The sequence below is a fragment of the Typha angustifolia genome, chromosome 2 (genome assembly GCF_048772165.1).
Source record: "Typha angustifolia cultivar Huaian chromosome 2, ASM4877216v1, whole genome shotgun sequence".
Lineage (NCBI taxonomy): Eukaryota > Viridiplantae > Streptophyta > Magnoliopsida > Poales > Typhaceae > Typha > Typha angustifolia.
Genome location: NC_133240.1, coordinates 6,185,502 through 6,213,402, shown reverse-complemented (window position 1 = coordinate 6,213,402; position 27,901 = coordinate 6,185,502). Strand labels below are relative to the sequence as shown.

The following is a 27,901-nucleotide window of genomic DNA, read 5'->3' as shown; positions in this document are numbered from 1 at the left end:
GTAAACTTACTTACTGATACAATGACTTGGCAAATTATAGTCAACTTTGCATATTATCACCCTTTATAACTTATAGGAATTAATGTCTTACCTAAGAGAAACTAACTTTGGTATGTATCAATATCATAACTTTAACACACCTGCTCGGTTTTCATGTGAGCTAATCTTGTGTGGGTCAACCCGAGTGGTCGTCGGATGCATAACAATGCAATAAGTTGTGTGCATCCGACTTTGCTAATTTCATCCGATTAAGTGTATAGGGATTTAAAGATATGTCGGATATAGTCAGAACTGTTGGATGTGCACAACTGGGTTCGGTGTTTGGTGAGACTAAGCCAATGATTTAAGCTTCGTGTAATTATTTCTTGAAAAATTTGCTGGTATTAGATAACTAGTTAATCTAAAAACTTAAAATTAGGTAATAAACTTATAATATATATTATGAAAATATTAATTTAAAACTTTGGATTAATTTTAACTCACCTAATTAGACTTGTAAGAAAAAAATATATATTCTCTTTTTCAAAATGATATTTCTTAAGTTCCTAAGTAAAGCTCATTAATAGCCATAATTTGCTCATATGGAAATGTTTTCCAAAATTTTCATTTGAAATTAGTCTCATGTCATTGGGTACTAAATTTGTTCTCTTACCAGGGGTGTTTAGAAATTTCAGAACCTAAAATTATGATAGCAATATTAAGGCGTTATAATGATAATTAAATATTTTAATATTAAAGACAGGGGTTCTTATAAAAAAACTATAATGTAGGGTTCCAACCATAAAAAATTCATAACTTAGGTCGTGGATATATATATATATATATATATATATATATATATATATATATATATATATATATTATACTTCCAACAACTCCAATACTATATTTAAATAATGATAAATTTATCTAAAACACCTTATATTTTATTTTTATTATCATTTGCACTCAATACTATTTGCATTTATTATTTGACCACCTGTATTTTGTTTTAAATGTCTCAAAAACTGTTACAAATAAGACTTTGATAGATCAGGATGTAAGAAAATTATGAATTTTTTATTGATAGTAGCCTCACGAGTTATGGATCTAATGGACTTAGTTTCATGTGAATCTGAGGTCTATGTGAAAAGTTAAAAATAAAATAATAAGGGAATATTAAATTTGGATAGATCAACGATCGTCGGAGGGTATCGGACGACCACGAGTGATAGTGGACGGCCGTAAGATAGGTAGGATGGCTTGTAGTGGAGGATGATGGGTAGGACTTAGAAGTTTTGAATGAATATAGAATTACGATATACCCCTAAGAAGATAAAGACGATCTAATGGTAACGATAAAAATTAAAAACAAGATAAATATCATTCCACACCCCCTAATTAACTTATGACCACTCATACCCTACATATTTAAGGGTATTATGTCATTTTGCTTCTATAGTTGTCTTTAACTCATCTATTCGGTAACCGATCATTTAACAAAATTAACATTAGTGTGCTTTTGAAGTATTTTAAGCTAAATGCAAGAATCAAATAATAAATATTTATATGGCAACGCGTAAACGATGATAAAAGCAAAATATAAGATATTCTTGATAGATTTTTTTTTAAAATAATTTAATTTAGTCAACAAATTTAAGTTGTCAGACAACAAACCAAAAATTTATGTCACGCCATTAATAGACTTAGCAATAAGGCAACATCTCATAACTCATATTTCAATAAGATATTTGTGGGCATAATATTTTCCCAATAAAATGACGGTCTAATATGTTTTTTAGGCTTTGACTTGTTAGATCTATTATTTTCAATGATAAGGGTAAAAAATAAAAATAAGATAATAAAAATAACTATATTCAATATCATTCTACGCCTTCTAATTAACTCATAACCACTCATATTTATAGAAGTAAATCCCAGCAAGACAGATTTATATGCAGATTATCTATTTTAATTCAAAATTAAAAATAATAAGTAAATTAGGCCAACTTGACTCGACTCGACTAACTCGATCCACATGGTCGGATGAGAGCAAAAACACATTTGGTTAATTTTTATGGTAATAACAATTAATGCAATAGAGAATATTTTATTAATTTCAAAAAATTTAAAATACCTAAAAACCCACTAATTTAACTTTAAAAATCTACTTCTCAATTTATTTTTACCTTAACCTAGAAAATAATTTTAAAGGTATTATGTAATTTTGCTTCTATAGTTATCTTAACTCATCTATACAGTAACCGATCGTTTAACAAGAAGTATTTTAAGCTAAATGCGAGAGTCTTATAGTAAATATATATATGGCGGTGCGTAAACGATGATAAAAGTAAAATATAAGATATTCTCGATAGATTTTTTTTTTAAATAATTAATTTGGTCAACGAATTTAAGTTGTTAGACGGCAAACTAAAAATTTATGTCATGCCATTAATAAACTTAGCAATGTGGCAACATCTCATGACTCATATTTCAATAAGATATTTGTGGGCATAATATTTTCCCCATAATGTGACTAATGCTCAACAGAAGAGGAGACAACCTCTCACACGGCATGATTAATTTGCAGATTTGAAGGCCATGATATACCTGATGGTGGCCACCAAGTTTATAATTGAGTTCAGAGAGAGAGAGAGAGAGAGAGGTCTCTTTCTTGCCAATTGATAAGTTTTGAATGTGCATTTATTATGTGAAAGAGAGTAGCTAATGAAGTATATTGAACCCTTCTCTTTGATAGAATCATATAGCTAACTTAGTCACAACTGTCTCCTGTTAGAATATAAATTATAAAAATTATTATTCTTTAACGTTTAAAGTTTTTAAAGTAATCAATGAATTAAAATTATATCAAAACCAGTAGTCGTCGATTCAAATCTTTGCATGTAGTGTTAGAATAAAATATAAGAAAAATTTGTATATAACACTGCCTTTTAGCTAAATTTGCATTTATATCGTACGTTTTCACTTTTTGCAGATCGAGTCATATGATTCAATTAATATTTACAGAAAACACCCTGCTGTTAGTTCTGTTAGCTTAACTTAATCAAACCCCACGATTAAGTTAACTACACTAATATGATTACCAAAATACCCTCGTCTAAGTTACCCAACATATACACAATTTAACCCAAACCCAACCCAACCTAACGCAGCCTAACCTAACCTAGCCTAACCTAACCTAACCTAACTTAACTTAACCTAACCAAACTTAACCCAACAAATACCCAAATCTATCTCAGATTTCAAAAAACCCTCAATGCGATCATTGTTAATTTAAAATCTTCTATTTTTATTCTTCTTATTTTGCAAACACCCCTACCACAAGGGCAACTAAAGTTTTCGCCCACATCATTGCAACTCAAATTTGAGCTCATTGATGATGACATTAATCCTCTTAGGAGCTACATAAAAAGTAAATTTGAGCTATGCCATTTCTGAAATCTATACTTTAACATTTCAAATAGGATGTAGGTTCAGGATTTGATTAGTGAAATTATTGTAAAAAGTAAAACCCAAGCTGTGCCATTTCCAAAAATGGAAGCTATGCCATTTCCCAAATCTAAAACTAAATCTAAAGAAAATATCAAACCTAAGATAGAGGAGGAGAAGAGAGAGTTGTTAGAAGAGAAAATCCTACATTTTCTTGATCGAAAGAAGTTATAGGGTTCTACCCTAAAAGAGAGGAAGAGAGAAGAAGTAGAAATAGGGAGGAAAAAGAAGTGTAAGGGTATCTTCATCATTTAAAAAAATTAATTGTAAATTTGACGGAATATTCCCATCTGCCCAAACGGTGTTAGTTAAAATCTAACACATGGTGCTTTCTGCAAATATTAATTAAATCATAGGGCTCAATCTATAAATAGTGAAAACGTAAGGTGTAAATACAAATTTAACTAAAAGGTAGGGTGTTATATACAAATTTCCCAAAATATAAAAAAATATCGTTCATTAACAACTTAAGCTTTCGGTTCAAACTATCTTAAAACTGAAGTGATGATTTATTGAAGTCAGATTATGACCATCTTAGGAAGATAAATGATTCATTTTGCTCTTATTATCACTACCATTCAACCCTAATATTCAAATTTTATGACCATTTAGCCTCATCTTTCTCATGTTTAGGAGTTGAGTTACCCTCAAAGTAAAGCAACTCATCTATAGTTAACCATTTAAATATTGAATAGTATTCCATGTTTTTCTTTTCTTTTCCAAGTTGAGCCAAAATGGCTAAGAATACAATAACTCAGACCAACCTCACAAGGACCAATAGGTATACACTGTTAGTAGCAAAAAAAAGGTTTTGTGGTTCAATTATGGGACTAAATCTACCTAGTAATCAAAATCTATGGTTGGAGTTATACTCCATGACTTCCAAATATCTTAATTTAATGTGACAAAAAAGGTTTTTAAATTTCTGTAGCAAAAAACTTAAATTTGGGCTACTGTTTAGGGCACCAAGAAGTACATCCTAGTAATGTTTGATGTTATACTATGAGACAACATACATACACATACATGTTACTCCCTGAAAGTAAGATACCAAAGACACCAGTTTTGAGACACTCTCAGTTGAGTAATCTTGGAGAGTTCTGTCCTTCAAAGTTTGGTGGGTTTGGCCTAATATATTTATAGGGTCCAATCCAACATATTATTATATATTTTTAAATAGAAATCAATCAATGCTAGCAAACAACATTTACATTTTTTTTTTCCAATTATTTGGGTTGGCTATAGGATTGCATAGATGATCAATTAAAAGTCTCTTGCCTAACCTTCTGAAGATTATAAAAGATCTTTATTTTATTAACAAACAATATCATAATTGTTACTGTGTTATTTAAAGTATCATAATTATTCAAATGGTTCAAAACTATTTAATTGTATTACTTGATATTTATTAAAAAGTGACTTGCACTTTGGAAACAATACTTTGGCATTAGAATAATGATGCAGAACAACTCCATATTTTAGTGTGCAAAAGATATCTTCTATACTAAATCTTATCTTATTCTTATTGTGTTCCTAGAAATTATATGAGGATCATATTGCTTTAGGATAGCTATGCTTCCTCATAAGCATAGTGCTCTCCACAACAAACTGATAGAGAAATAACTATAATAAAAATTTTGATTACACTTTCATGCCTCTTTTACTCATTTAGCCCTAAGAAAGTTTAAAAAAAAAATTAAATATATTTTTACCCTTTGTGTTTATGCTCAAAATCACTTTATTCCTCTGTATTTTAAAAAGTCTCAAACTAGTCTCTATATTTATGATTAAAGTGAGCCTGACAATTTTTATATTAAATTTAACTTACTATTACGACTATTTTAGTAATTTTGTTGCATCATATCAAAATCTGCATTGCTACCTAACAAATATGATAGGGACATTTGAATTATTTTGACGTCGTTTAGTTAAGTTTAATAAAATTATTAACGATTTCACTTTAGCCATAAGTATAGAGATTAGTTTGAGACTTTTAAAAGTATAGGAGAGTAAAATGATCTGGGTATAAGTATTGGGGGTTAAATGCATTTAACCCCGAAAAAATATCGTATCCTAAAACTATAAGTAAAGAATATTAAAAAAGGTAGCGCATTTCAATTTTGCTAAGATATGTATTCAAGTTTTAATAAAAAAATAACATACATTACCAACATAAATTATAAAAAAAGTATGCAAAATGTATGCTTCTACTTTGCACATCTAAATATATACTTTCAATAAAGGTTAAATGAGCAAAAAAAAAAAAAAAAAAGTCAAATTTGCTAGCCCAAAATTAGAATACCATAATTAGAAGATCTTTTCATGCAAATCACATAACCATGTGTACGATTATGTGTATCCAAATACATATAGCGTAACAAATAACTTCTAGAAACTCCAATTTTCTAAATCTTACTTTCCTGCTCCACTTTCTAGAACTTACTTTTTAACTGTTAATAGGAGTTGTTGACCAAAATAGATCTATTTTTTTAAATATATTTATCAAAATGGATCACCCACAAACTTAAATACTAAATTTGATCTATTTTATTGTAACTCTAAGTAAAACGTTAATGAGATTAGTATTTTCTTAACTAAAATGCTAATCTTATTAGCGTTTTTATTAAAACACTTTGGATAATACTTCATATCCCTTAGGCTAGGAATGTGTCTATTTAGAAAACCGCTTAAAAGATAAGCATTTTAATTAGAGCTACAGTAAATTCGACCGGTTTTAGTATTTAAGTTTTGGGGTGATCTATCATCTATTTTCATAAATAAGTTTTAGATCTAGTCGGTCAAAATCTCCCGCTAGTTGGGACTCAGGATCAAAGGCTTGAATTAATAAATTATTGTTGTTGCTACTTGCTAATCTAGCTTTGTTGTTTTCTTTCCTATACTTTCTAGCTACTGTTGTTAGTGTTTTTTGGTCATCCCGGGCCGGAAGTGTGCTGTGTTTCGCTGTCATTCGAGGTGGTTGGCTTCAATTGTGGCGTCTTTAACTCCAACATGGCCGAAGCGAGATTGAACCCTACAGCTCTCCTTCGATTCAAGGTCTCCTTTTGCCAAAGTTCCCATTTTTAACTTAGTTTTACCTTTTAACATTATCGGTAGCTATATTTTAAGTGGGCAAATTAGAACTTATGACTAATCATAGAATTTTGTGAAGTAGTCCGCCAGTTGCTTGTTGTTTTGTCTCAGAGACATCACATTCTGCTCTTCGTGTTCTCTAAACTGCCTACTATTTTTTTTTTTAATCATAATGTTGAGTGTTGTTTGTAACAGATTTTTAAATCTGTTTGTATTAGATTCTCATATCCACTTGCTTCACTATGGAATACTTATTCGTCTACCTTATATGATCGATGCCTGCAATCATAGTCTTTTTGGTCCTATTTGCATTTCTGAGGTACTTCAGTTGGGCCTTGCAATGTGCAAAGGTGCTAAATTCATGCATATGAAGTTTGGTTCCAATTCCAACCAAATGGTTGTCGGTGTTGTGATGCTTATGTTAGACATGTGCACATGGTATGCTACAAGTGGAACATTTATTATCAGTATTATGTAAGTAAGATTACTCCTGATCAGACCTTTCTACTCTTCTTTCTTGCCATCCTACGCAACCGTCTTGCATTTAGTGTCCACTCCCAGTTTCCATCTTCCTTCCCATATTCTTTTGTTGGAGGAATTTTAAATCCTTGAAGCCCTTAGTCATGTAATTCCTTTTCATATACAGTAGCAGATAATGTTTTAGGTAAAACATATTTTGAAAAGGACATACAATCTTGTCCTTTGCCAAACCAGTAGAATGTAACAAGCATGATGTTTCTCGAACTTGCTTCGGGAAATTCTATTTGTGCTGGCATGAAAGCTATATTTCAGCTAATATTTGTTCTGGAAATTCAGATACTTGAGATGCTGAAGTGATAGAGAAACAAATGTAATTTGATAATTTTAGCATGAAGGATCACAATGACTGGTATATATTGTAAAGCAAGATAGTCATTGACAAATCCCCTCCACACATTTATCTGATGTCCCTTCAATATGTTTAGGACTAGCAACATCTCCTAACTGTGAAATCATCTGATCTAAAACAGTCCAAGTAGCAGGGTTAGCTATTAACATTATCTCCACCTGACTGGAACAATCTTTGTCATTACACTACTGATCCGAATTTAGATAATGTAGCAAAAAATGTTGGACAACTAAAATAATTGAATGCACATGGTTTATACTGTTGTTCAAGAATTGAAGAAATGAAATCTGAGAAGATAGGAACAAGATGAAGAGAATGGAGGCTACTTATTCTTTGGTGTGACACACAACTATTATCGTCTTAATTAGTAGACGAAACTTAAGAACATCAAAATCATGAATCACAATAATTTTTTAGTTAAATCAATTGGTATACGATGAAGGGAAAATTAGGAATTGAATTGTGATTTAAGGAACTTTAACTGGCCCTGTAAATCGAAAGCAATGATGAAAGTTTCATCTTCTGTTCAATTATCACTATTGAAAATTAAGGGAAATGCAAGTTATAAAGTAATGTATGTGTGGTGGTATTGACCAAAGCACATATATCTATCTATTTCATGTCAATGACATAGACATTCAACACAACTGTTTTCCAAGTACTCAATCACATACACACACAAAATATTGTCTAAGTACGAAAGGTACACTAGCAAAAAGAACCTATTGGCCAGCCTAATATATCCATCCAATTAATGCTTTTCTTTTAGAAGAATTCACCCAATTGATGTAATACTTTAAGCACCTTAACCTCTTTGACTATAACAAACAACTTATGAAGTATGCATTTGGTTTTTTTTATTACTGCTCATGCTGTACCATAGTTTTTTTTTTAATGAAAATTAGCTAATATATCATACAAAATTTGCAACGGGATCTTGTGAGATAAATTAGTGCCTTAGTGGTGATAGCAATCCTGAGCTTCTAACAAGTGTGGGCATGTAACAGGTTGTTGTAAATATGAATTGATGATTTCACAGGGAAAAATAATACATTAATGATGGCATAGGGAAAATGAAATGACAATCATGAGTGCAACAGTCAAAACTTGCAGTATAGTGTGAAGTGGGGGAATATAAAGAAGATGTTGATGTGGGAAAAATAGACCCTACGAAGAAAAAGAAGCTTTGGTCAGCTTTAGAATAAGTATAAATGCTAGTCAAATATAATAAATCCTGCCTTAAATAGATTGCTTATTGGCATACTGTGCAATTTGTCCTGTAAAGTTAATCAACCAGCTTTGTTTGGCCCACAGATGAATATAATTATTAATTAACAGTTTAGGGTGATCAAACAGGATCGGAGATAGGATGCTTTATTTTATGTTTGAGGGGGATATGGTTTGCTTACTTAAATATATTTTCCATGTTATTCTTTGGCGATGAGGTTGCAATGGTGACAATCCAACTAAAATGTTAATATCATGCCACATATCTTCCTTTTGTGTATTTCATTGACTTTGTCTGAGCATCCACCTCCAGAAAAGTGATTTTCCTACTTGATGTGGTACATTTACTGCAATATTACATTGTAAACACTTTCTATAGATCATTGACTTGATATAGTTTCAGTGTGTAAGGCATTGTCTCAATGCACAGTTTGTTGTTTTGAAAAGAACTTATACACATAGTGACACACTGATTAGAAGAGATGGATGTAATGACAACTTGGTGAGCCAAATGGTTTTTTTTATGGTGATTTATTTCTGCAGCAAAAGATCTTGACCTACTAAGATCAATAGTTTAATCATAAGACATAAAGCTAAGATCCTTATCTGCCTAGAATAGTGAACTGGAATAAGATCATAACGACGAAATAGATAAAGGTCCACTAGAAGATGGATAGCTAGAAGGTCTAATCGTTGTATAAATTCAGTGATTGTGATGGAGCTCAAGTTTACACAGCACTTCTTCAAGCTTTCAATATAATAGTATTTGATCCATTGTATTTTATGATTACTTGGTGGTTCTTAATTGAAAAGAAAGAGACAATACATAACTTCCAACTATTCAATTGTGACCAATTCCTGTTTTTGTATTTATCGTTAGCATACTAGGTGTTATTAATCTAGACATTCTATGGAATGTACTGGGATGTGAACTATAGGTTAATGACTCTAAATTAGAATACTAATAGTAACTTGGTAGCTTGCAACTGGATGAGGTCTCTGGACATCTATTATAGCTATTAACCATAAAGTTTGGGGCAATTTGAGATCTTGCATGATTTTCAGTCTACTAGACATGTTGAGTATCTCCGGGTCTTATGCTTGGCTTTAAGGACTACAGTCTTTTGAGATAATCTTTAGAGAAATTCTATTTCTGTTATATCCATGTAATTTTCTGACTAATGCAGGAGTAGGACTAGGGATTTCAATCAATAACTTGGATTCCTAATCTTTGTTTTATTTTACGTTAGCTATCATTATTGGAATCTCGATATTTGTTGTTTTCATAAGTGTTGTTAGGTAAATATGAGAAATTAGTGGAAAGCAAGCCTAATCTAGGATAGGAGCTACTTCAGATTGTTGTGCTTGTATAGAAGTAAGTTATAGTTGATTGCCAATTTTTTGTCTATTGTTGGATGATGACTTTGCATAACTAGGACAATTTACTTACTCATCACGATAAAGAAAGAAAGGGATGGATCTTGTAGGACAAATGTAGAAATTCCAACCCCCTCAAATTGACCCTTTTTTATGTGACTTCTGCCAAAGTTGCCTGTTAATTTATCATTAGAGCATTACTATTGTGATCCTCCACTGATTGGAATATAATAAATGATGAGCTATTGGATCTTTCGTTTAGGTCTGATTGGATTCTGCATGAGCTCAATGTCTGCTGATTAAATCAAGAACAGAGTGGGCCGAAAGCTTGAAGTAAACTAATGCAGTCAACCAGTCTAAACCCTAGCCCAAAAAAACTTAGGCTTGTTCCTGGCCCATTATAAGAGTCCATGCTATGTAACACAATGTTAGGGTCTTTATTCCTTTTGTTTTCAAACTAGTAAGTGCTAGTCTTACAGTCACTAAGTGGTGCCATTACCTATTCAAATAGGTATCACTGCAAAAATTTTTTACTTAGCTAACTTGACTAGTTGTCGTCTCTTAATCGGTTTTCTAGTAGTCGAGACACTCGATTCTTCATTGAGAGCTTGAAACTAACCTGACTAGTTAGTCTTGTTAAAAAAATCAGTTAATCTATTAACAGGCACAATTCAGACAGACATTCTTTCTTCTTATTTACTAATATAATTTTGGTTGTCACATTGTAGACTCCTCTATCCCTTGGAGCAATTTGGACGGGACAAAGGCCGCAACTGACCATCTCTTCATTAAATATTTGGTACAAATCTCCAATCTTATACTTTCTCTCTTGTTAGTCGTTGTCTTGCTCTTGTTTCTTTGCCTTCCCATTTTTGCAAGTTGGTTCTTTTGGTCTGTTTCTTGTTGGACCCGGTAGAAGGTTTAACAAGCTTCCAAAGTTTGAGAATTTAAGTCATGCAAGCATCTCTCTTTTGGTTTGTGAATCCCAAATTGTTAGATTATTTCCAATAGTTGAGTGCTATTCCTATTGTGTATAGTGTGTTTTTGATGATATTTATGATGAGAAGAGAACATAATAAATGGATTATGTTTTACAAAATGAATGAAGTACTGCTATTGTGCTAAGTTTGTCAGGTTGTATTTATCATTGGATAAAGGATGGTGCCATTCTTATTTTCTTTTTAGGATAAGAATAAGGGATAAGAATGATCAAATTGATTTATTCTCTTTTCCTTGGTTTGATGTATGATATATATTTGTAATTAACTAATTACATTTCACATAATTAAAGATAACATATTGTCTATTATCTACTAATGCTTAGCTTTGAGATCCATGCCTACAAAATAATGTGACTGGATTTACCATCATAAATATATGTAATTAGATGGAGAACTCATGTCAAAACATGTCACCACATATAAGATCATAAGATATATTGAGTACATTGTAGTCTTATAACACTACAATATTGAAGATGAATTAAGCCAATGGGATTATGCTCAGATGGTTAGTAAAACTTACTGAAACATAACTTTGCTTCCCTATCTATAGCATGTTTATTTTTTGTTCCACAAACATCATTATATGTAATAATATACATAGATTATTCCAGTATAATTAACCTTCCCGGATACTAACTAATTATGTACAATAGCACTAGACTACATTGTATAATAATTGGTAAGAGGAACCCTAAGTTTGAGAAAGATGACTCAAAAAACTCTCGAGCCGAGCTTGAGCTGACTGACTCATTATATCTTCCGACCTGACTGAGCTGAGCCGAGCCGAGCCCTATTAGCTAGCTTAATTTTAGCAAGTTTATACTTAATACTCTTGTGTACCGTATACTCTTTTTAAGAGCATTAAGATTATTACTCGCGTTATTTTCTGGCATCCAAAGAAAATAATAATAAGAATAATAATAATGCTAACACCACAAGAATCAATTGAAACTTTCCAGAACCCTATGTTTCAAATCAACTAATAGGGCCAAAAGGTTTGTAACCAGGACTTTCTCTTCCTATCCGTTTATCCAACGACCATCACCTACACCACTTGCTTCCAAGTCTTCTTTCCATTGAGAACAACGTTTCCAAGAGTTTGCCAAGCAATTCATTGATACCTGGCAATTGATTGTTAAATTATGGGAGTGGAGTAAAAAATGAGAAGATACTTGGCAACAAAATGTATACAAAGCTCCTGATTCACACTCATTCCATTTGCTTACACCATAGCTAAAAGTTTCCGTTTGGATAACTTTTTTTAAACTTAATAGTGTCCCAGTTAAACCGATACGAACTCCCTCCGGCCTGGCCCCGGCCCCGGCCCCGGACCACTCCATTGGCTTCAGGGAAAGTCCAACTGTGACTCATCATTCCCCATAATTTCCTAACGTTATTATGACCAAGCAGACACATTTGTGGCTACAGTTGCTGATAATGTTTGTCATGCAACATGGACCGTCCATAGAACTAGTATCCTATCTCTTCTATGCGAATGGGTCCATTTGATTGATGGGCCATCTAGGTCTCAAATTTCCAAGTGAACTCTATGACCCCCCCCTAACTTGGACATCAGGTGGGTATTATATTCCAATCCAATTCCTTTGTAAGGATGCAACCAGATAATGCCAATTGGCAAGCAGAGAGAGAGTGAGAGAGAGAGGGAGGATTCTTTACTACTTTACTATGTTAGGGGGAAGATTCTATGGGATCTAATAAAGATTTGGGGGGGATCATGCAATGCATGAGACCCACATATAGCCCTAAATGAGAGACAAGAAAGGAAAGACTTGGACAAGAGTGGTTGGGACGATTCTTTAATTTTAGAATTTAGTGATCTTTACATTGCCGCCGTTAAAATTATGGTGCTTTTTTTAAAAAATATTATTACATTAATTAAGTCTTACTTATATGATTAAATATAAATTAAGACTAGGAAAAGACCATTCTAAATTGGTTTAAACAATTTTATCTGAGGTTACAAGTACCTTGATACAAGGAGGAAATTTTTATTTTTTATTTTTTATTTTTTATTTTTATGCAAGATGAAATTATTGATAATTATTTGATGCTCTAATATTTTAGTAACTGTATATTAAAAATAAAAAGGAGATTTTAATTATTTTATATTACAAAATTAATGTTGTTAAGTGACACAAATAAAAGTTGAGGCACTCTAAGTTTGATCCAGAGTTGGGGAAAATTAATTATATATATATATATAACAATATCATATGTATGCCTATAATTTTCATAATATTATTTAGGTATTAAGATTTAAAAGTTAGTGCTTGCTCTACTTAGGATACCTAAATAATGAAAGTAAAATACCGAAAAGCAAAATAAAATAGCCAAAGATAAATATCTATATAATAGGGTGTTAACGGTAATTAGAGCTAAAAAAAGTACGTTATTAATTTGGTTGGTTGGATGTAACGATAGTTTTGAAAGAGTCAAATGGTTTCATTATAATTGTTAATACTTTATTTTAAATAGGTTTTAGTGTCAATAAGAATAAAAAAAACCTTATTTTCTTTATGCAAAAGAAACCAAAACAAACGTTTTATTTTACTTTTGCAGGACTTACAAACCTAAACATGATTTTTTTTTTTATCTTTAGCATTCAAAAGCCTGAAAACTAGATATGAATCAGACTAAGAGCCAACCCTCCCTATATATAGAGACACTTAGGTTTTACTAAGTTTTAGCTAATTTATTAAGTTATCTAGTCTAGATTTGGTATCTTGGCTCAACGGGTTGGCTTGGAGCAATAACTCGGTGGCCTTTAGTTCGGAACAATAGTTCGGTGACGCATAACTTAATAATTGGTGGTATTTATAATTGGTGGTATCTTTGCTCAACGGGATGGCTTGGAGTAATATCTCGGTGGCCTTTAGTTCGGAATAATAGTTCGGTGACGCATATAGTTTGAAACCTGGACAGTCGTTTAGTGGGAGTTTTAGTGATATCTTCGCGCAGGGTAAGGTGATAAAATCTAAGAAAAAGTTTGAATGAAAGAATATGTATTTAACTAAGAAAAAATTGGTTAGGTACTAAAGATATTTTTAAATATCTAAATTACTGTTTGGTGTGTTAGGGTAAGGTGATAAGATCTAAGAAAAAGTCTTTAATTTGGTAAGGTGAGGTAGGGTGGGACATTGACTTAAAAAGGGGTTTAAATGGCACGCGTAAACGTTAGACATGTTTAAAGGATATTTTGGTAAATTAATGAGTAAACTTATAATATAAATCATAGACCGTGAGGAGGGTCTGGCTACAAAATTCCCAAAGAGAAAGTGTTAAATTATAAAATAAAATAAAAATATAGGGTGTTATTTGCACATTTAAAAAAAAAAACATTTCGAATTTTCGGAAAGCATAAATGAGAATAAAAGGAAATTCTTAAAACCGAAAAAAAGATCTCCATCACACCCCCCTATTCCCTCTCTCCTTTTCCCCCAAAAAAACACCCAGCTGCAGCAAAACACACTCTCATCACATTCCCCCCTCCCCCCCCCCCCTTCCCTCTTTATCTCCGCCTCCACCTCTCTCTCTCTGTCTCTCTCTCTCTCGCCCATGACCTTCCCCAGATGACCCGCACCCCTTCCTCCTCCGCATCCGACGGTCCCCACCGCTCCCGCCCCCGATCCGACGGCCCCGCGATGCGCATCATCGTCCCACTCCAAGGCGTCGTCCAGGGCCGCGGCGGCCTCGTCCTCGGCTCCTTGATTCCCTGCGCCCTCTTCTACTTCCTCCAGCTCTATCTCAAATCCCGAAACCGCCCCGCCTCCTCCCCTCCTCCTTCCTCCTCTAACCTCCCTGACCTCATCTCCGCCGCTGGAATCCACCGGACCCTCTCACGTGGTCTCCTCTCCCCCCGCGGCGCGGCGCCGCCTCTCTCCTCGCGCGCCGCCGCCGTCGTGAAGCCCGAGGAGGGCGACTCTGCCTACTACGTCGGGCTGAGGAGGTGCTCCGAAGACCCCTACGACGCGGTCAAGAATCCCGACGGGATCGTGCAGCTCGGACTGGCCGAGAACCAGGTCGGTTTTCCTTTTCTTTTTATTTTTCTTTTTTTTTTTTTTGCTTTGGGGGTTTTCTCGGGGGAAGTTATGAAGTGTTTGGTGTTGGTTTAGTGCAGTTGTCGCTGGATTTGGTGTGGGAATGGTTGGAGAGGAACGTGAAGGAGGCGGTGCTTGGGAAGGAGGAATTGAGTATTAGGGGGCTGGCGACATATCAACCGTTCGATGGGTTGATTGATTTGAAAATGGTACGAAGAAATAAGTTGAAAAAGATCATCTTTTTTTTTAGTTTTCTTATTATTTCTATGGGTGTTAAAATAGTACCTGCTTCTTTTTTGACCTTTTTGTGAGAAGTTGTTTTGATGGATTTTATTTGCTTGATGTCCATATTAGGAACTATTGGAGTTGCTTATGGGGCGTATCTAAACTGTTTATTGCTGTTACTTTGATCAATTAAATAGGTCATTTATTCGGGTTGGCTTTATGAATTTATCCTCGGAATTCTACAAGTTTGCTTATTTTCTTTAGTTGCTGCTAGCATGGTTCATATTGACATCTATTTTCTTCTTCCCCAAGAACTTGAGTGATTCGGGTTCACTTCACGGTATGTCAGAACACTATCAAGCTACATGACTAATAACTTTAGCTCTGCAAGGAGAAAGCAACATATTTGTCTGGAAGTGTACTGAATTTGCCTTGTCAAGTTGGACAGTAAAAGATTGGTTAAGTGTGGCATGAAGTGACTATGATTTGTGAGAACCATTAAAGCACATTGCATACTTGATTGCTAACAGATTATTGGTTTTGTAGTGTTCCATACGAAGAATTGATGATTTTATTTATAGCTTTGTGTAAGTTGGATTTGCAATTGTGAATATCTGTTCCAAGTTCGGATATTACACACTAAAACTGAATGTTGAGCTTTTGGAGCAATAATTTCAATATTTGACTATTACATTCTTCGTAGTGATAATCTTACTTAAGTTGATAATATGTCATAGGCTTATTGCAATATATTTGTTATTATTGTTGCCTATCTAATGATTCTCCTGTGAGTCTTGTATAATGCATGTGAAACATGGGAATATCTGTTCTTTTCTTCTACTGTAACAGAAAAATAGAAATTATTGATCAAGTGAAATTTTTCTTGATATCTTTTCTTCACGTGAAACAACATCAATACATATATGTCATAAAATACAAAGATAACATTTGACAGTCTATCTCTAGCTTAATTCTTCGTATTCCTGTACTGTCTTTTATATGAAATTTTACCTGTTAAGGATTATGTAGTTTGATATCTGATGGTTAAAATTCCCTATGCTTGGATGTTGTCTTAGCTAGCACCTTACTGCTTATTTGAGAATACTGACAGCTTAATATTTGTGCTCATTCTTAGTATAAAATAATTGTTCCATTGGTCTATTATGGAGTAATGAGATGTTTTGGTAGTTCTTGTTGTAAACTTTTTTATACGAGTACTTGATGGATGTTTAAACAGGCTATAGCTGGATTTATGGGCCAAGTGATGCAAGGTTCAGTTTCATTTAATCCGTCACAAATTGTGGTAACTGCTGGTGCCACTCCTGCAATTGAGATTTTAAGCTTCTGTTTGGCAGATCCAGGAAATGCATTTCTTGTTCCTTCACCATATTACCCTGGGTAATTTCTTTTCCACAAATGAATATTTAGTTTTGATGTAATGAATCAATGAGATGTAAGTATGTAACATACATCTTCATGTAATGGGGTGCAGGTGGGATAGAGACATTAAGTGGCGCACTGGGGTAGAGTTGATTCCTGTTCCATGTCGAAGTACTGATAAATTTAATATTAGTATTTCTGCTCTTGATAGAGCATACAATCAGGCAAAGAAGCGAGGGATAAAAGTCCGTGCTATTCTCATTTCTAACCCTTCGAACCCTGTGGGTTATCTGCTGAACCGGGAAACATTGTATGGTCTTCTTGACTTTGCTACAGAGAAGAACATACACTTGATTTCTGATGAAATATTTGCTGGGTCAATTCATGGAAGCAACAAGTTTGTGAGTGTGTTGGATCTCCTAGATTCAGAAGGTTTTGATAAGAGCAGAGTCCATATAATATATGGATTGTCAAAAGACCTATCTCTACCGGGTTTTAGAGTGGGGGTCATCTATTCCTTTAATGATAATGTCCTGGCTGCTGCTGCAAAGCTAGCGAGGTTCTCTTCTGTTTCAGTTCCTACAGAACGCTTACTTATTTCAATGCTTTCAGATACAAAGTTCATTTCAGATTACCTTGAGATCAACAGGGAGAGGCTCCAGCGGATGTACATCTTGTTTGTGGATGCATTGAAACAACTAGGTATTGAATGCTTTAATAGCAGTGGAGGATTTTACTGTTGGGCAGACATGAGCAAGTTTATTCGATCATATAGTGAGAAAGGGGAGCGCATGCTGTGTGATAAGTTGTTGAACGTAGCTAAGGTCAATATGACGCCTGGATCATCTTGCCATTGTATTGAACCTGGATGGTTTCGGTGCTGTTTCACAACATTATCTGAGAAGGATATCCCTGTAGTTGTGGAAAGGATCAGGAGAGTAACTGAAAGCCATAAAGTTAATAAGTAACATGCTAAGATTATCATATTCAATCTAACTCATGGAAATGAAAGTTGTGAGGATTTAATGCTTAAATGAGCTTTGCTGCCACATATGAGTTAGCATGTAATGAATGCCCTTTGATCGTGAGAAGAGAATTCCACTTCAACATTTCATCTGTGCAGCAACTAAGCAAGTGCCATCACACTCTAGTTTACTGTTTGAGGAGAAGGAATACAACTGCAGTTCGTGTGCTGAAGGATTTGAAGTATTTTAGGGCTTGGCCAGGAGACTTAGGATGCTCACTGCTGCCATTCTCCTAAGTACTGCTGTTGTGCTTAACAAATATTTATCTTCTTGCCTAGTGGTTCAGATTGATGGTGTAGCCGTGTAGTCCCCTACTTAGGAATTCTTCTGACAGCTGTAGTGTATTAAAAGGATTCCTAGTAGCATCAGCATCTTCTTGTTTCTCCTGTAAATCAATGGACCCAGATAAAATTTTCCATGTTTAAAAGAACTCTGATATTGATTCAAATATTAATTTTACTTTTCCTCTCCAGTGATGCAGAAGCAAAAGATCTGCAGTTTTTCAAGCAATTCTGATAGGGTTTTTGCAGGAGCCTTGTGAAATCCTAGATGTACTTTTCTAAACCTCTTTTTTCTTTCCATTGATTGCTATTGTGGTTTCTCAAAAACTGTCTTCAAACATCAAATAGCTTCAATGCAAGAGCATTCTTTTAGTTTTTATCACTTGTCCTCTGCACTTGCTGTCTGTTTGCAATTACTTCTGCAATTATGGCTCTCTTTCTTAATTGAGTTCTGGGATACTCATTTATTCACATCCTCAATTCCCTTGTACTCTTAGAGGCATATGATGCTTGAATGCAGCAGATAATTGTTCAATCTTTATGCTGCCAAGGATCTAAGGCCAGTTTCACTAGTGTAACTATCGTTCATTAAAGGTTCTCACAGCAAACAATTATTTGCTTGAATGCAGCAAATAATTGTTCAATCTTTATGCTGCCAAGGATCTAAGGCCAGTTTCACTAGTGTAACTATCGTTCATTAAGTAGAAATGGATCTTTAGATCCCATTCTAAAGAATCTAAAGAATCTTAACTATATATATTTATTCATATTTATATTTTTCGAGCTCTAGCGAGCGGAGTCGAGCAAATTAACTTTACTCGTAGTTAGGGCTGTCAAAAAAGCTCGCTAGTTCGTGAGCTCGACTCGAGTTCGGCTCGAGCTCTAAATGAGCTTAGCTGAGCTAGACTTTTAAGCTCGAAAGATTAATTGAGCCGAATCGAACTAGAGTTAGCTCGCTCGAGCTTAGCTTGAATAAACGATATATAATATGTGAGATGACAATACATACATATATATATATATATATATACATATGTATGTATGTATATCAAAATAAAAATATAACCCAGCCGACCAGGGTTCAAATCCCCGTTGAACTCAAGTCTCATCAAGCTTAAGCTTAAGCTAAGCCGAGTTGAGTTAAGATTTTCTAACTCGAATCGAACTCAAGCTCAAGCCGAGCCGGGATTTTTCACCTCTCGAGCTGAGCCGAGCTTCTAAGCTCGTTTACACCCCTACTCATACTAGATAAATTTTGAGCCTAAACTAACAATTTCAAACCTATATTTACAAAAGTAGCCGAGCTTGATCGAGCCCCTATCTGATCGGAATAATCTGAGACACTATAAATCGGATCGAATCGGACAAGACCCGATCAAATATTTCACAAATCACTCGATCCGACCCGGATCGAACTCGCTACCTCCTCCTCGGCTTCTCCAGAAGCATCGCAACACTGCGAAGTGCGAACTCTTCGATTTCCTTCCAAACTCCCGACCACCTGCGCAAACTTCTCTTCCACATCCAATCTATCGAGCGAAGAGCAGAATCCAATGGTAGGTTGATCCCTTCCTCGTCTTAATGCTCGTAGCCTTACTGATGGATTCATCGGTTGCTTTCCTCTCTTTGCAGTCCGTGACGCTGCACACGAATCTTGGCGACATCAAGTGCGAGATCGCGTGCGATGAGGTCGCCAAGACAGCGGAGGTTTATATCCTTCTCCCTCCCTCTCTTAATCGACTTGCTAAGTTTATAGGGATTTAGTTTTGATTTAGACTTTTGTGGTTCTAATTTGTTAGATTTGATGGTCGAACTCACAATTTAGGTTGCTCCCCTTTTGTTCGAAAAAAGAAGGTAGCTTTGTTTAACCTAATACAGTGCGATTTAGTTTCACTTACTTGGAACTGGTGAATTGTAAGAAGGTGGTTGGATTTGTTTGCAACTTGTTGATGTGAATTTACTTTCCGCTGCAAGACTTGGTGACCTTGCATAACCTAGTAAGGGTCATGGGCGACTCTTCTAGGTACTCTACTAATGCAATTGAATTCTCATCACTGCTCATTATATCGCTTTGTTAGGGTTACTGGTTATTGAAAATGAATAGGATACTTAGTAGCAAGTGGCTTGTCATTCTATTGTCATATTCATGGTAGGTAAAAAAATTATTGCTACCATGCCTCGAATTTAAACTAGCTTATGTTCCGAATGAGATTGCTGATTTTTTTGAAAGCATATTGTGAGTAGGACCCTTAGTAACAAGTTGCTCATCTTTGAAATATGTTTCTGACGGTAGCTGATCATTTCATCTTCTATAGTGTCATAGTCATGGTAAAATAAATTATTGTTAGCTGCCCGCTACTTAGATTAATTTAAGATCTGATTGAGATACATGATTTTCTTGGAAAAATACAGTGGTAACTAAACATTGCCTGTATGTTAGTATCATTTCTACAAAGTTTTGCATTTCTACTTTTAGTACTCTTTAGTATATAGGGATGTGGACATGGTTAGAAGTTATAGGTTTGGTTTTAGTTTCAGTTCAAAAAATGAAGCATTTCTGAGTTTTGGTTGTTTAACTTCTGGTTTAATTGGTTTTATCTTTTGGCATTTTTAAGTATTAGAAAAATCAAAGGAACTCTGAAAAGTTAGTAGGAAAATTCAGATAATAGAGAAAATCATGGAGATGAGGAGGTAATGTATGTAGGGGTGAAAACGGATCGGATATGGATTGGATAGTGCTCAACCCATATTCGGATCCATATTTTTAGTCCGAATATAGATTCGGATACGGATATTTAACGGATAGTAAAATTTAAAACCATATCTTAACTAAACGGATACGGATAATTTTCCGATAAAAGATCGGATCTTAAACGGATATTAATTGAATTTAAAATAATTATAATATTTTATTTAGATATAATTAACATAAAATTATTAAGAGTTTTACAACAAATAATTTTTTTTGTATGTCAAATATATAAAATTAGAGAAATTAATCTCCATAAATAATATATAAAGTATTATTAGTAACAATATTAATATTTACTATTTAAATAAGCAAACTAAAAACTGTAAATCATTTAAAAAAATATGCGGATAAATGGATATCCGATATCCGTATCTGAATTCGAAAAATATATCCTACCCGTATCCGAATCCGTATCTGAATTTTTTTCAAAAATTCTATCCGTATCCGAATCGGATAGAAATTTTTTATCCGAATCTGATCCGAGTCGGATCGGAGTTAATCCGACCCGTTTTCACCCCTAAATGTATGTTAGTATGTGCATTTGGAGGGGCGAGTGTTGCATCTTTTAAATGATTTTTGTTCGTGAAAGGGAGAAGATAGTGCTTCATTTTTTAGCTTCGTCTAGGCTCAATAATTATGAGGGATAGTTGCCTGGATGAGTAGAGCATATTGGAACCCTGGTGGAGGCGAAACCGAGATGCTTTTTTATTTTGGCCTCAAGTTCAGATTAGTCCCAACTTAAATGCACTATTCTGAAAGAGAGGCATTTAGTTGTTTATGTGAAAGAGAAAGATTATTGTGGTGGCTCTTGATAACAATGAGACGTTAAGGAGAATATTAGGATATCATCTTTTTACTTGTTATTATACTTGCTATTAAATTCGGTTGTATTGACCATTTCAGCCACCAATATTGGATTGTTTTTTAATTATGTAAAGATTCTAAAATTATTAAAAATGCAGAAAAATCTTAAATTAAAAAAATAACAGAAAAATATTAAATATAAATTGCTTAAATATTAAGTCTGATAAAAAACTCGATCTCTATCTCTCTTGTGCTCTCTTTCTCTTCCCCTTTTGTCACTTTTAGTCAGAGAAAAAAAATCTCCATCACTTCCTCTCTCTCTCTCTCGCTCTCGCTCGCTCATTCTTCTCTCTTCAATCAATCTCCTGCTCACCACTTCGACGTCGGCACCATCGCTGCCCTTGCCCCTCGCTGCATCTCTGCTTCCATGGCTTGAGCTTGTCAAACTTCTATTTTGACGGATTAGCGTTGGAAAACTTCGTCAGGATGTATGGGGGAGAGAGATGAGGTCTGACCATCTCTCCGTCGGATGGCTTCTCGGCAATTTTTGGCCAAAATGATCAAAATCCACTCGAAATAGTTTGAGTATCTGTTGATCCGACAGATACCTGACCGGAACCCATCACCTAATCCGTTTAATCCGTTTTGACTGATCCTCATAGTTGATCCTAGTTCATTTCAGTTGATCCAGATCAGGATAGATGGAAACCAAAATCCTTGATTAATAGAAGACTTAATAATTTCTTTAATCAAATATATATAAGACTATCTTTGTATCTTTATGAATGAAATTATAAATATCAATCTGTCTGTGCAACACGACTGGTCGTAGATAAAAAGACGCTTGAGTACAACTTGTGTTCTAGAGTCAAAGGATAGTATTACATGAAATTTCTTCACTCTAGTGCAGATGCTAGGATAGGCACAACAAACTGTTAATCATCTTTCAATTAGACAAATTCCTATAATCTATCTGTGCCACTTTCTTGTTACCTCACTCTTTCCTTGAACACAGATATTCTTCTTTGTGCTTTATTTTATTTATCTTCTTACTTTCTAAGGGGGAAATGATGAATTTTCTCATTGTCCTCATCAAATGCTTTTAATCCACCTCTTTGACTCTTCCATAAACCATTGGTCTGTCATCAGATATCCTTTAACAGAGGAGTGGGACAGGAGATGCTGTTCTAGTGAGAAAATGAAGGGGTGGTAACATTGCAAAGGAATGTGGAGGGCAAAGCTGGAGCAGCAAAGAGTGGCAGGAAGAATTGATGGATATTGCTGGAGAAGAAAGCAAGTGTACAGGGCAATTAGGCAAGTGATGGAAGGAGAATAAACTCGAGTCTCTAGAGGATGAGGAGAGGGAAAGAGCAATTGAATCATGCTATGGAGGACAGGAGGGGAATAGACTGGACTAGGGAGGGAAGAAATGATCAATGGACAGGGGAGGAAGTGGAGAGTGAAATAGTGAGTTGGGTTATATATATGTTGTATGTATGTATATACATAGACTAATGGAGCTTTGTACATCTTTTAAGGTAGGAAAAGTTATCTCGCTGTATAATTCATGTTGACTTTATTTCATCTACTTGTTGACTACTGTGACTATAGATCTGCTATAAAATATGTGATATCTTTACGTTTTAGTTTATTGTGTTATCTTTAGTTTTTAGTTCGAATGCCTCTTCCATATTGGAGTCTGACAAGCAACCCTTTAATTATGATCTCACCAAGGTTTCCATTTTTTCATCTTATTTTACTATTAAATATATGAGAATTACCCAATATCAGATTTGAGTATGTGAAGTACTCTTTTAGAATTACAAGTACTCTTTTAGTTTTCTGAGTTTCAACTTATTTGCGCTCGAATTTTATGCAGAATTTTTTGGCATTGTGTGCTAGCGGTTATTATGATGGAACTATATTTCATCGAAATATCAAGGGTTTCATGATCCAGGGTGGAGATCCCACGGGGACTGGCAAGGGAGGAACAAGCATATGGGGAAAGAAATTCAATGATGAGATCCGGGAGTCACTAAAGGTATCAGAAAGAAATTCTCTCAATCATTCAACTCCATGCAAAGTGGATAGCAAATTTATAGTCAGCGCTTAGGTTTTTCTTTAGTGATCTGTCACCAAATCACCGTTTGTTGATTTTATTCTAGCACTTTTAACCATAGTCGGTAAGAAAAGGAATATTACCTCAAAAGGGCACATGGCTCCCTTACTGAGTAGCAAGGATTTTGACCTTGGTTTTAGGCTGCCCTTGGCCAAAAATGAAAAAAAATGATCCTTTTTTGCGAAAATGTTCCTCTTTTTCAGGGGAGAGAACAGAAACTTTGAAACGCTTTACCTTTGATGACTTGCATTGCCTATAAATTCTATCTGCCACAATGTGGTTGATTTCTTTCTTTGCACTAAGGTTGAATCACATTGTATGTCTCTCCTCCTGATTGCTGATGCAAGTCTGTATGTTATTAGCACAATGCTAGGGGAATACTTTCAATGGCAAATAGCGGGCCTAACACAAATGGGAGCCAGTTCTTCATCACTTATGCAAAGCAGCCACACCTTAATGGATTATACACAATATTTGGAAAAGTTATCCATGGGTTTGAAGTCCTTGATCTTATGGAAAAGGTAGGTCTTTTTAATTTTTACTGCTTAGTACAGACAATTTTTCTTTCTTGTATCACGAATGGCTCAAGTGCTAATCTTGTTGCCTTAACAGACCCCGACAGGACCTGGGGATAGACCGCTTGCTGAAATTAGGCTCAACCGTGTGACAATTCATGCAAATCCTCTTGCTGGATAAGTTTCTTGGTAAAACATTTCTGTTGCTTTAGTTCTCAATATTTAACAAACGGCTTTGATAAGTGAAGCAAATGAAGTGGGAGCCTTTTTAGCTATGTGGTCGATCTAATTTAACTCCCATCTTTTCAGGGAATTGAAGAAACTTTAGACCTTATATCTGTTGAAGAAATTAGCATCTTCTCATTTACTGTGCTGGCACTGGTAATGCAGCTTCCTTTTTTTTTTTTTAAATTATAGAATGTGTGGCAGCTGAGACCATCTTAGGCACAATCATTCTCTGAAGATGGACAAATTTCAGCTGGAAAAAATTTCCTGATCGAAGAGCAAATGTCTATCTGTAGGATATAAATTCTAGGTTTTCATTAAAGTCATTCTTGAATTGTTCTCTACTGTAGCAATTCAGTCCTCTATCTTGTAGCTTATGAAGACCTTATCAGGTGGCACTTCTACAAATTTATGGGCCACTGCTAGTCTTTACCACCAAACTTTGGAATACAAACCTTTGATTTCCATCCTGAACTACTGTTTACTATATCATTGTAGGGCCTTGACCAAACAAATAGAACAGTTGGTTCTCTCAATCAGTATTAAAGTTTAGTGATGCCATGCCATGGCTTGCTCGTTCCTTTTGGCTATTTGTTAGAAGAAAAGAGATATTTTAGTCCTCAAAAAGGGAGATACTCCAGTACTCGTGATATCTGTTAACCCTTTTCAAGTAGAAATTTTTTAATTGAAATCATCTTTGGAAGGGAAGAATTATATTATAACTTGTTTCATGTTGGTTTTCCAGCCAAGAATTATCCAGGAAAAAAATGAATTCCCATTCTAGGTGGTGAAATTGATAGAACAAAGAATTGATATACCAAGGCCTCTTGTGTTTTTGTTAAAAAAATATGGCCTCTTTTGTATTGTGATATTTTGGGAAGCAGATGATATATTTTTCTAGACTGAGAAAATACTCTTCTAAAAAGGAGAAAGATGTAGGCCGTGAGAAGCCTAGCCCTAGTTCACTTTAGAGATAATTTTATTTTTAATTTCAGAATATAATTCTTTATTTTAGAATAACAGTTAAATATCATAATAATCTTATTTTAGAATATAAATATTATTTCTTAAAATTATATTTTATATCACACACCAATTTAATTATAATTTATCTTTGATATTTATTCCATCAATCTAGAAGTATTTATAGTAATGTCATAAGAATAAAATATATTTTTACATTTTTTCTTTCACTTTATATCACACGAAATGCAATTATTGTAATCTTATTTTTAAATACAAGTGAGTATAAGAATAACTATTTCTAAAATGAAGACCTCATTCTCTGATAATAACAATTTTATTTCTAAAGTAAATGAGGCCTTAGGAATAATCGATAGATTGATTTATTGGATAATTTTAGTAATTATTTCATTTGAATAATGTTAGAGCTCTAAGAATATAAGAGGAAGCAATTAACTAGTGAATCTAATTTAATGCAAGCATTCAAGAGGTTGAACTTAAAGGGCAAAACCTCAAACTAGCCCACAAGATTAGTAGCTTTAGCAAAGATGACGCTGGAGTGGGAAACTTTTTCTACTCTATGGGACAACCATTAGAATCCATGACATAGACAATGTTTCTCACCATCCAAGATTAGTTTACACCATCCTAGAGAGAGAAGGAACTAACAACACAGTAAGTGGGGTGAATCTAGAAGGCATCATTACAAGGAAGGGCACATTCATACAACATGAACTAGATGCTCTACAAAATAGAGTTACATGAAAATTGGGGCTATTGAGAAAAGCAAGCAGAAAGTTTGTGCCTTCCAAATCTGCCACAAAGTATGGATAACAACCGAAAGGTTGAAAGCATTAGTTGCATCTTAACGAGTTGCCATCCATGATCTAGTCGCCGTTAACCTAGTCATCGAAGAAGGATAAACAAAGATATAAACATGTCATAATTGTGACCCAAATCCAAATAAAAATGGAGAGGGTTCTTAGGCTCAACCTAATAGTAGGCAAAAGACATCAATAGGGATGTGGATGTTGGTGGGCAGCCGACCCCAGAGGAGCTCCATAAGAATGTTTTGAGGGAGAGAGAATGAGAAGGAACCATACACTTTGCCTAGAGAGAAAAATTCTCACTTAGCGAGTTCGCATGGTGATAGTAACAAAGGTTGACACTAGCCAAAGTTAGTGATCGGGACTCCAATAACAATAATAACTATCTAGGAATATAGGATAACAATTGGTATGCCCACCGCCACCCTTAAACGACTCTTTATCCATTCTCTATTTAAGAATTCGTGAGAATTTGAGAGCACAAATAAAAATATAAGAAGAGCTTGAATTACTCACTGGATATCACAAAAACTGTTAAGTTAAGAGGTGATGACCCATTAATTATAAAAGAATAACTAGCATAAAAATATGACTACAAATTCACGCAATTCATTTACAAAGAAAATTCATAGCCCTAGGAACCGTCAAAATAATCTTATAACTGAGTTAATTATAGACCTTTTCCATATCAATCTTGATAAACACATAAAGATTAATGACTTTTCTCTATATAACACACAATCCCTTGCACACATAAGACATTAATAAAGATTAATCATCTAACCACAAAGGCGTTTTGCTTAAACGAAACTAGCTCTTTATCCTTTTGATCGGCCAATAGTTAGTAGCACACATCGTAAAGCAAAATAGGTTGCAAGTTTGAAATTCTGAGAGAGAACTTTTTAAGGGTAAACACTACAAGGGTTTGAACTCATTGGGCAGGCAAGAAGCCAATAAGTAAAAAAGAAAACAGAATAGCGTAGCCCAACTCTTGCATAATGGATTCCCAAGAAGCCCTAAAAAACTCAATCTAAAAGCTATCAAACCTAGGGGATTTACCTGATGATAGATCCCATAAAGAAGTCTAAATTTTAACCTAGGTAAAAGGGGCCATGAGGTCATTATGATAGGCCGAAGAGGCGATAGAAACCATAAAAGGTATTAGCCAAAAGGACTACTAGAAATCCGTGAAGACTTTAGTGATATGGTCATGGTCCTCAACAATATCATTGGACTGTAGGTGCAGAGAAGATACGAGGTTCTTGTGCCTACGGATTATAGTAGTTTGGTGGAAGAAATGGGTATTTCAATACCCAATTGTCACTAGCGTCTAGCAAAACCCTAGTAGTTATTGCACTATGGGACATTTGGATCACCAAAACCCAACTCCTCCATATTCAAATTAGCCACAAAGGATTCAGCCCATATGTGAAAAATTAATAATACTAACACTATCATGTGAGCCCTAAGAATTGAAAATTATATTAAAGCCACAAATCACAAGTAATATCTTACTATCAAATTGATAGTGGTCCTTAGTGAATGAAGCATTGAGACAAGTATGTGAATCAAAATCATTAAATCTTAAAACCTCTATTGATATATATATTATTTTGTTGACACTTCATATATAACACATATAACATCATTA

The 27,901-nt window shown here is 34.4% G+C and overlaps 2 protein-coding genes across 3 annotated transcripts; both read left to right on the top strand.

Moving 5' to 3' along the window:
* Positions 1-14,594: 14,594 nt before the first annotated feature.
* On the top strand, positions 14,595-18,236 carry LOC140772545 (1-aminocyclopropane-1-carboxylate synthase 6-like). The gene is made up of 4 exons (XM_073114673.1): positions 14,595-15,116; positions 15,215-15,343; positions 16,597-16,757; positions 16,852-18,236. Exons 1-4 carry the CDS (start codon positions 14,667-14,669, stop codon positions 17,705-17,707), a joined length of 1,596 nt encoding a protein of 531 aa, XP_072970774.1. The 5' UTR covers positions 14,595-14,666; the 3' UTR covers positions 17,708-18,236.
* A 1,194-nt stretch (positions 18,237-19,430) lies between these two features.
* LOC140768362 (peptidyl-prolyl cis-trans isomerase CYP18-1) lies at positions 19,431-24,925 on the top strand. 2 transcript variants are annotated; one of them, XM_073108624.1, is made up of 7 exons: positions 19,431-19,601; positions 19,678-19,752; positions 19,845-19,899; positions 23,481-23,642; positions 24,083-24,241; positions 24,333-24,424; positions 24,545-24,925. In XM_073108624.1, exons 2-6 carry the CDS (start codon positions 19,730-19,732, stop codon positions 24,414-24,416), a joined length of 483 nt encoding a protein of 160 aa, XP_072964725.1. In that variant the 5' UTR covers positions 19,431-19,601; positions 19,678-19,729; the 3' UTR covers positions 24,417-24,424; positions 24,545-24,925. The 2 variants fall into 2 exon arrangements, with proteins under 2 accessions (XP_072964725.1, XP_072964720.1); XM_073108619.1 differs by lacking the exon at positions 19,845-19,899 and having other exon boundaries at positions 19,436-19,601.
* Positions 24,926-27,901: the final 2,976 nt, after the last annotated feature.

Excerpts from the sequence above, each read along its gene's own strand:
- LOC140772545 (XM_073114673.1), top strand. The coding sequence starts at position 14,667 with ATGACCCGCACCCCTTCCTCCTCCGCATCCGACGGTCCCCACCGCTCC. Across the intron at positions 15,344-16,596 it reads GGTTGATTGATTTGAAAATG|GCTATAGCTGGATTTATGGG; the intron begins GTACGAAGAAAT and ends ATGTTTAAACAG. Across the intron at positions 16,758-16,851 it reads CCTTCACCATATTACCCTGG|GTGGGATAGAGACATTAAGT; the intron begins GTAATTTCTTTT and ends AATGGGGTGCAG.
- LOC140768362 (XM_073108624.1), top strand. The coding sequence starts at position 19,730 with ATGAGGTCGCCAAGACAGCGGAG. Across the intron at positions 19,900-23,480 it reads CTTTTGTTCGAAAAAAGAAG|AATTTTTTGGCATTGTGTGC; the intron begins GTAGCTTTGTTT and ends AATTTTATGCAG. Across the intron at positions 24,242-24,332 it reads TCCTTGATCTTATGGAAAAG|ACCCCGACAGGACCTGGGGA; the intron begins GTAGGTCTTTTT and ends TTGCCTTAACAG.